Source organism: Bubalus kerabau, chromosome 15 (assembly GCF_029407905.1).
Source record: "Bubalus kerabau isolate K-KA32 ecotype Philippines breed swamp buffalo chromosome 15, PCC_UOA_SB_1v2, whole genome shotgun sequence".
NCBI classification, from domain to species: domain Eukaryota; kingdom Metazoa; phylum Chordata; class Mammalia; order Artiodactyla; family Bovidae; genus Bubalus; species Bubalus kerabau.
The window spans coordinates 47,029,186-47,039,086 of record NC_073638.1 but is presented as its reverse complement, the minus strand read 5'-3'; the positions used below and the strand labels follow the sequence as shown (position 1 = coordinate 47,039,086).

The 9,901-nt window shown below is 39.5% G+C and overlaps 1 protein-coding gene across 1 annotated transcript; it reads right to left on the bottom strand.

Annotated features, from left to right (window-relative positions):
- Positions 1–6,872: 6,872 nt before the first annotated feature.
- Positions 6,873–8,251, bottom strand: LOC129628136 (olfactory receptor 52B2). The gene has a single exon (XM_055547567.1). The coding sequence runs from the start codon at positions 8,100–8,102 to the stop codon at positions 7,134–7,136; it is 969 nt and encodes a 322-aa protein (XP_055403542.1). The 5' UTR covers positions 8,103–8,251; the 3' UTR covers positions 6,873–7,133.
- Positions 8,252–9,901: the final 1,650 nt, after the last annotated feature.

Below are 9,901 nucleotides of genomic sequence, written 5' to 3'. Positions count from 1 at the left end.
GGATTTTCCAGGCAAGAGTACTGGAGTGGGGTGCCATTGCCTTCTCCGAATAAAAAGACTAGAAATGCCTATATTTAGAATTTCAAATGTGATAAAGTTGGGACTTCCTGGTGGTTGAATGGTTCAGACTCCACCCTTCCACTTCAGGGGGAATGTGTTCTATCCCTGGTCAGGGAACTAAGATCCTGCAGGCAGGAGAAACCAAAGAGAAGTGGAGGGAATATGACAAAGTAGCATTTTAACTTAGTGAAGAAAGGAAGACCTATTCAGTTAATGGTATTGGGCTGTTGGACTACGTTACTGTTGTTAAGGAAATAAAATCAGTTCCCATCTCAGTAAAAAACAGAAATTCCAAATAAATTAAAGATGTACTTGTTTTAAAAACTACAAAAATGTTAAGAATTAAAATTAAGACCTTAAGAAAAAAATTAAAAGAAAATGTCTGGGAGGTTGGAAAGCTCTTCCTGAGATAATAAAACCATATTTCATAAGCAGTAACAATTGAACAATTTAATTATGCAAAAATGTAGTCAAACATAAATAAAAGTCCTAGGGAAAAAAGTTACAAAGCATGTAATACACTAAAAGTTAACATGCTTAAATACCAAAGTGTTAGTCGTTCAGTTGTGTCCAACTCTTTGAGACCCCATGAACTGTAGTCTGTCAGGCTCCTCTGTCCATGGGATTTCCCAGGCATGAATGCTGGAGTGGGTTGCCATTTCCTTCTCCAGGAGATCTTCCTGACCCAGGGATCAAACCCAAGTCTCCTACATTGGAGGCAGATTCTTTATCGTCTGAGCCACCAGGGAAGCCCGTGAATACTAAAAGTCGGCATAAATGAATAAGAAAAAATAGGAAATGTGCAAAGAATCAAAATAGGCAATTCAGACTAGAAGAAAAACAAATGGCCAATATATGTATGAACAAATGTTCAAAGGTAAAAAAATGAAAATCAGTATCATATTAAAATATAGTAGTTTTGTATTGTTTGGAAAACATAAAAATAAATGATCAGCCTCCAGAGCTGGTGGTTCCACATGAAAACCTATAGATATATCTATAAGAATATTCATTGCTACATTGTGGCAATAGTAAAAAAAATTTTTATAACTTCCATGTTCATCAATAGGACAATAAATGAATAATGGTACACTTATTACAGTGAAATGTCTTGTTTCCATTTTTTGAAAAGGAGTAGAATTGATGCTTTCAAATTGTGGTGCTGAAGAAGACTTGAGAATCCCTTGGACTGCAAGGAGATCAAACCAGTCAATCCTAAACAAAATCAATCCTGAATATTCATTGGAAGGACTGATGCTGAAGCTGAAGGTCCAGTACTTTGACAACCTGATGCAAAGAGCTGATTCATTTAAAAACAACAACAACAACAACAAAAAAAAAAAACCCTGATGCTGAAAAAGATAGAGGGCAGGAGGAGAAAGGGGTGACAGAGGATGAGATATTTAGATAGCATCACAATGGACATGAGTTTGCACAAACTTCAGGAGATAGTGAAGGACAGGGAAGCCTGGCGTGCTGCAGTCCATGGGATCACAAAAAGTCATATATGACTTAGTGACTGAATAACAAAAATTAACCATGCATATAGTTAAGTGAAAAAGCAAATTGAAGATTAAAATGCATAAGATTTTTTTACTGTGTTTATTAATAAGACACTTTATGTTATAATTAAGAGAAAATCCAACCCTGATTTGGCTTGAGCAAGCACAAAGGGAAATGTCTGTTCCTGAAATTGAAAAGTATGTTTCTAGTATCAGATTTATGTAAAGATTCAAGATATCAACCAGGGTTCCATTTCTTTATGACTCTCTGCTCTGCCCTCCAGATGTTGACTCTTAAGGTGAGGTTCAGTACAGGAAAGGTGCACTGAACCACATTGGAACCCAAGACAAAAGGAAAAATGGGAGCCCCTATGTAGAGCTGACCTTTGAACAACTCAGGCATTAGGTGCACCAACCTACCAAATAGTAGAAAATCTGTATGTAACTTTACAGTGGACCCTACCTATTGGAGAAGGAAATGGCAACCCATGGTAAGTGGAGGCACTTACCTTGGGTGCAAAATTTACAAGGGTATCCAAAAATCAGTAAGCTAGATAAATACTTTAATACAATCTTTTTTAATTTTTATTTTCAGTACATTAAATTTACTCATAAAAACATTCTAAAAACATACAATTTTTCCTTTATAACCACGTCTAATAAAACATAAAAACACCCAAAAGAGAATACTTGACACTTACAATTCAAAATCAAATTAGCAGAACATTAAATATTTACAAAACTATATCATTAAAAATATTTATAAAGTTACATGCAATTTTGTAGAATTGACATAAAGTGAAAAGTGAAAGTTGCTCATTAGTATACGACTCTTCTGTGACCCCATAGACTGCAGCCTGCCAGGCTCCTCTGTCAATGGAATTCCCCAGGCAAGAATACTGGAGTGGGTCTTTCTGACCCAGGGATTAAACCCAGGTCTCCCTCATTGCAGGCAGATTCTTTACTGTCTGAGCTTCCAGAGAAGCCCTGGGAAGCCCTCGAGTTACATGAAATTTCATAGAATGGCATAAAAGAATGGCTCAAAAATGGGAGAATTTTTTTTCATTCCTAAAAAGGAACTATGTCCAATAGAAGCTGTGAAGATTCTCAAGCACATGAGGTCTTCAGTTTTAGTACCAACGCCTGTCTTTGTGCATCTAAGAACTTTACCCTGAGAGGGGCTTCTTACAACACCAGGATGGACTGGGTGGTGTGCTCCTCCCTCCAATAATTGTGTAGAAACATTGACCTTTGGCCTCAGCCAGCACAGCACGAAGTTTGCAGGTGTTGATTAAAGGTATGCACTTTGATTCAGAATCTCAGGACTTTTCTGTAATTGAGCCTTTTCAGAACCTATGGTTTTAATTTTTTTAATAAAAATTATATGAACTATCACAATGAATAAAACATCAGAATTTTAAATAAAGATTGGACTGATAATGCTGTACTCAACCACATTGGAACTCAAGACAAAAGGAAAAATGGGAGTCCCTACATAGAGCTGACCTTTGAACAATGCAAGCATTATGTGCACCAACCTACCAAATAGTAGAAAATCTGTATGTAACTTTACAGTGGACCCTCCCTATTGGAGAAGGAAATGGCAACCCACTCCAGAGTGGGCAGAGGAGCTTGAGGGGCTATAGTCCATGGGGTCGCAAAAGAGTCAGACACAACTTAGTGACTAAAAAACATCCATGGATTCAACCAACCATGGATGGTTTCGTACTGTAGTATTTACTATTGAAAAAAAATCTGCATATGAGTGGACCTGTGCAGTTCAAACCTGTGCTTTTCAGGGCCACCTGTACATGTTTTCTGTGGTTTTAATGGTTAAATGTTTCCATAATTTTATTTTGAAAAATATTATTTGAGTTTCTTCTATTGTGGGCTTCCCTGGTGGCTCAGATGGTAAAGAATCTGTCTGCAATGCAGGAGACCCAGGTTCAGTCCCTGAGTTGGGATGATCCCCTGGAGAAGGGAATGGATACCCACTCCAGTATTCTTGTCTGGAGAACTCCAGGGACAGTGGAGTCTGGTAGGCTACAGTTAAAACCAGTAAAATTGTAATACTTTCTAGTTTTCATATAAATATTTCAACTTACACTAAGTTGTGAGTTTCACTATACCTACTTTTCAATGTTCCACTGTTTTTTATACTACTGTAATATTCTGGGGTGGGGGCGGGGAATTTAGCTGTAGTCCCAGCACCATGTACCAAAAATGCTTGCAGCAGTTCAATATGTCAAGATATACACACTTCTGAATAGTGTATATTTATACTACTTTATACAGAGGGCCTGAGAAGACAGTGTCTGGATCAACAGTTTATTGGATTTTATTCCAGGAAAACCTAAAAATCCTATGAGACAAATATTTATTCCCTTCCCAGAAACTTACCCCAGTTTCATGCATGCTTCCCCAACACATGACAGGAGATGCCAGATGCAGACTGTGGAGTGAAATAGGACAGTATTTATACCGCAGCTGCAGGAATCCCTTAGGCAAGGAAAGAGTTTCTACCCTACTAAGTCTTTAGGGAGCATCTCATTTAATTGGACGAAGCAGATCCCCTTAGGACTAGTCTCCAGAGGTCACTGACCAGAGAGGGTGGGTAATCTATTCCTAGCTACAGCAGTCTGTCCAAACTCCACCTGCTAACAATTCCATTTCTCTGGCTAACATACAGACACAGAGTGGACTAGTGGATATAATTGCTGCTAGTCAGTACACAGAATGTTAAAGCCCTGCCGATATTACTGGACCTCAATGAGCATAGAAACCTGTGGGTATATAGAAGAAATAGTAGGTCAGGAGGAGCTAAGCAGTGTGTGTGTGTGTGTGTGTGTGTGTGTGTCCAAATGATTCTCAGTCATAAAATTAGATACTACTTAATAATGAAAGGTCCAAAGGTCAACGACCTCACCAACATTTTAAATTAATCAATCCATTAATATACACAGTGACCTCTATGCCAGATTCGAGAACCATAATAATGAATGAGACAAATTCTCTGTCCTCACAGAACTCAAGTTCTTGTGGTTTCATAGAGTGATTAATAATTAACTGAAGCCATAAATACCATTGCTGTGAGACCCAGAGAACAAGATGATCACCTCTGAGTTGGGGGAGATTGGCAAAGACTTCAAAGAGGAGTTGACATTAGGGCTCTACCATTTGCCAGCTGGGTGGTCTTGATTATTTATCCTAGCTGAGCTTTTGGTGCCCCATGTATAAAATAGAGGTAGCAACAGTACTATCTCATGAGGTTGTATGAGGATTAAATGAGTTAATGCAGCAGAGCACTTAACATGGTTCCTAGCATACAGTGATCTCCTACTAAACATTAGCTTTTGTTATAATTATTATTATCATTAGTATTACTATATTATATATTAATGTACTACTACTACATGGTGATGTGTTTTGAGGTAATGATAGAAAAGTAAATCAGGGCTAGGTTATTAAATTAATATTTAGTCTAGATATTACTCTATGGTCCTATGACTTCCAAATTGTGGCTGATCAAACACTAGGTTACTTTACCAGTGTAAATTGATGTGCTATCAAGAAGTTATTTAACATGAATACAAATATCTATGGTCACAAATGTGTGGGAAAGGCTGAAAACCAGCCCTCTCTTGGATAGCCATGTGCATGACTCACAGTGTCAGCATTTTTCATGCTTATTTGAGTACGGAACTTTTCTGTAAAACATCCATTATGATACCTATTATTTCTACAGAATATTCTGTGGAAAACACTTCTGTAAGTAATGAAGACTAGTTGAAAATATTTGACATAAAGTAGTATGATTGGCCAATGGCACCCCACTCCAGTACTTTTGCCTAGAAAATCCCATGGACGGAGGAGCCTGGTAGGCTGCAGTCCATGGGGTCTCAAAGAGTCGGACACGACTGAGCAACTTCACTTTCACTTTTCACTTTCATGCACTGGAGAAGGAAATGGCAACCCACTCCAGTGTTCTTGCCTGGAGAATCCCAGGGACTGGGAAGCCTGGTGGGCTGCCATCTATGGGGTCGCACAGAGTCAGACACGACTGAAGCGACTTAGCAGCAGCAGCAGCAGCAGTATGATTGGCCATGCCTTTTAGAATGCTTAACTTTGGGTCAATTTATAGTTTAGGTTACACTGTAAAAGATTAAAAACATTGAAATCAATTTAAAAACTAATGCAATATCTGATGTGAAAGATGATAGGGGATATAAGTAATGGATAGAAACAGTGTTAAAAAGAAACCTAACAATACTGATAGCCTTAGTGAACTATTTCTCAGATACGTATTACTATGAGCTAAAAATAAGTGCTGTATATATGGTTTATTTCATTTAATCTTCTCAACAACCCCACAAGTTTCTCTTTCCACTCTCATTTTACAGACTTAAAAATTGAGGACTAAAAACATTGAATAAATTTCACAAGTTCACACAGCTGGAAAATGATGGGGACAGAACTGGAATCCTGATACAACTCCAAAAACTACCCAGATATCTATTTAGTAATAGAATCAATATCAGTAACAACCAATTCTTGGGGAGCAGGCTAGAGAGGAAGAAGTTGAGTAACTCCCCAGGGTTTCCAGCTCAATGAAGTTGATACAATTATCATAATCTAGTTTCTAAGAAAAGGAACAATAAGAAAAGCTACCATGAATGGTACTTCTATATCCTAGAGATGATAGGATATAGATCCAGTCAGTTGATAGGTGGATTTTTACGCATCTGAAACTCAAATGAGAATTCTAGGATGGAGAGAGAGATGGGGGACCCATTAGCACAGTTTGTGGTTGAGGAAATGAGTATATATGGCCTTTTCTGAAAAAGCATGAAAGAATTAGAGCCAAGATCGGTAACTTCAAGAAACTACTCCAATTTTGCCAACCTGGCCAGGAACAATGCGCTATAATTCCTAATATTGAGGTTAGCCAGAAGCCAAGTATAAGAGAATATCAAGAGTACCCTGTTTCCTCCACCCTTGTTATTCCCTGGTCTCTGAGATATGGCAAAGGTGTGAGAAGTAAGAAGAACTGTGCTGTGTCAGCAGCTTATTTGTCTCTAAGATGCCAAACTACCTTTGTAAGGAGATGGTTTACCAGTCACTGGGTTTGTGGACTAATTTAGCAGATCATTCAGTGCATAATAGAGATGCACTTTCTTTTTTTTTTTTTTTTTTAATTTAATTTTATTTTTTTTGAGGAGGTAAATGTGCTGTCATTCATTTTTCAAACATTTATTATGTTCCAGGCATTTTGTGAAGTACTGAGCATACAAATATGACTGACACACACTCTTCTGATTTCAAAGAGTTTACAGTCAATTAGGAGTACAAATAAAAACCCATAATAACTCAGTACATACATTTTGAGATCTGCACAAGATTCAATAGACGTACAGAGACAGGAGGCTTGGAGTGTCTGAAAAACCCAGGAGGAAGATGAAGAAAAAGGAAGAGAGAGAGGAAGGGAAGCAAAAGCTCTCTCAGTCCAGGAAATCTTGTGCTTCACACCTAGTTTCCTTGGTAAAGCTGGGAGTGAGGAGTCAAAGGAAGCCGTTAGCCCAGAGAGGAAGCAGAGCACCAAGCCATAATACCAAAGAACCGGTGGGCTACCCCATCCTGGATCTGCTTAGTCTTTACACCATAGACAATGGGGTTGAGCATCGGTGGCACCACCACATAAAGATTGGCTAACAGGATATGGACATGTCGAGGTATGTTACGTCCAAAGCGATGGGTCAATAATGTAAAGAAGGAGGGGACATAAAACATGAGGATGACACAGAGGTGGGAACCACAGGTGCTGAGGGCTTTGTGCCGAGCATCCTGGGAGGGCAAACGAAACACCGCTTGGAGGATCAGTGAGTATGACACCGCGATGAGGATCACATCCAAGATGACCATGACAATGGGCACTGAGAAACCATACCAGATGTTAATGGTGATGTCAGCACAGGCCAAGCGGGCCACTCCAATATGCTCACAGTAGGAGTGTGGGATGACATTGGTCCAGCAGAAAGGCAGTCGATTCAGCAAGAAGATTACCGGGAAGATGATACAGAAACTTCGGGTGACAATGGCCACAGCAATCCTTCCCACCACAGGCCATGTTAGCATTGTCTTGTAATGCAGGGGGATACAGATGGCCACAAACCGGTCAAAGGCCATGGCTAATAGGATGGCTGACTCCCCCACAAACATCATGTGGACAAAGAAAACTTGGGTGACACAGGCATCAAAGGCAATGTCATGAGCATGGAGCCAAAAGATGGCTAGGGCCTTGGGGACAGTAGTGGTGGACAGCAGGATGTCCGTGATGGCCAGCATGGAGAGGAAGAAGTACATGGGCTCATGAAGGTTACGCTCAGTGATGATGACCGCTATCAGGATACTGTTGCCCAGAACCGCAGTGATATACATGAGGCAGAAGGGTATTGACAGCCAAACATGATAAGCCTCCAACCCAGGGATGCCCAGTAGGACAAAAACTGCAGGGTGGAAGATGGTGAAGTTGGTGTGAGTCATGATGTACTTTAGGATCACCTCTATAATGACAGAAGCGAATGAGTCTGCTGAAAGACATAGGAACAGAAAGCACCTCTGAGTACATCAGAGATCACAAAAGATAGCATTGGTTTCTGAACCATGGGACTCTGCAGGGGAATGTTCTCCTAGACAATGCTCAGTTGGGTGTAGAAATGACTTCTGACCCTTGATGCTTGATTTGCAGGGAGAGCTTCTGTGGTGATCACTCTTCAAGAATCAATAGAGGCTTCACCCTGCATCCAGCCACTCTGCTTCCAAACTTTGGTCCCATCCTACCTTTCTGACCTCATTCTACCATTTCCACCCAACCAGCATTTGCCCTCTTACCTGTGTTGTACTTTTTTCTTCCCACAAGGTTTTTTCCCTTCTGTGTTAACCTGAATTTCCCTTCCCTTTCCTCTCTGCTTACTCAAATTTTAACCTTAAAATACTTTCTTAAAACATATCACTTTGTAATGGCCCATGTTCATAACAATACATTTCCTTCCTGAACACCTATTAGCTAAACTATATTTAACTTGATTATATTTAATCACATTAAACTTATCTGGCTATTACTTTGAACATTTCACATGAAATTTGCCTAATATCCTGACACTCATGGAAATGGAGCAGCAAATGGCAATCCAGAAGGAGTCTGAAAAATATATTCCTTCATTCTGACCCAAATTAAAACTTTCCCTAAAGGCTGTAAGGAGTGGAGCAGTTGGTGAAATTGAGAGGGGTTCATATTCATTGCTTGCTCTTCCCCAAAATGATTCCATAAAAGTTGTGTTTAAATCTCCTTATCCTTAAGAGCACCCAAGGAAAAGTATCCTGAGTACAGGAAATCAATACACACCTCTCTGGCTCTGCTAATATAGCCCTCCTTTTCATCCCACTTGTTCCTTCACTCTCAAAAAATTCAGATTTCCCTTTGGCTAAGAAAATTTAGGCAAAGGGCTTTCTTTGCCTTCACTCCTCCTACCACTCAGGTAAGATTTATTTCCTTCTGAAGCTGTGGACTGTCAGCTCTTAGGATTAGGGAAGGAATGAGTGATTTAAAATCTGGAAGGGAATATGGAGGAAAGAGACCATAGAGAGAATAAGGGAAGAATTTGGGGTATGGTATACTATTAATAGATGGACCTACTGATAATGGCATTCAGATGGTCCCAGTGAGGAGGGCATCCAAAGGAATGAAAGCCCCAGTTTATGAGTCCATCCCCCTGCCTTTATGCAGATGCACTTGCTCAGAGCATAATGGGCTGTGGAGAGGATGCAATAGGACTCCAGTTGGGCATAGGGAAGGGACCAGGGCCAGATTCAAACAAGTAAGGGCCTCAGAGGAGTTAATAATTTGACAGCCTTCCAGCACCATATATTTTAGATACTCATTTTACTTCTATTCAGAGGAGAGGCTGAGCTTTCCCGGGATAAGCACAGAGATGAAGAGCCACTGGTAGCATTGCTCTGCCTCTATTCTGAAGCATGAGCCCCAAATTTATATAAACAAAAGACCCATCAGAAAGGCTGAAGAGGGAGGGAATATATATATATATATATATATATATATATATATAGTTTTTCATGTTGTCGTACAGCAGAAATTAACACAACATTGTAAAGCAATTATCCTTCAATTTAAAAAAAAATAAAAGAGCCCCACTAGAAAACAAATTCATTTTCCTTAGAAGGAAATTTACTGAAAATTTTTCTCACCATTTCTCCCGACCCTACTAGTTGTTAACAGACACCTTTTCAATAAATGATACCTGATATATGACCTCATAACAACC

Coding starts and splice junctions, on each gene's coding strand:
- LOC129628136 (XM_055547567.1), bottom strand. CDS start 8,102: ATGACTCACACCAACTTCACCATCTTCCACCCTGCAGTTTTTGTCCTA.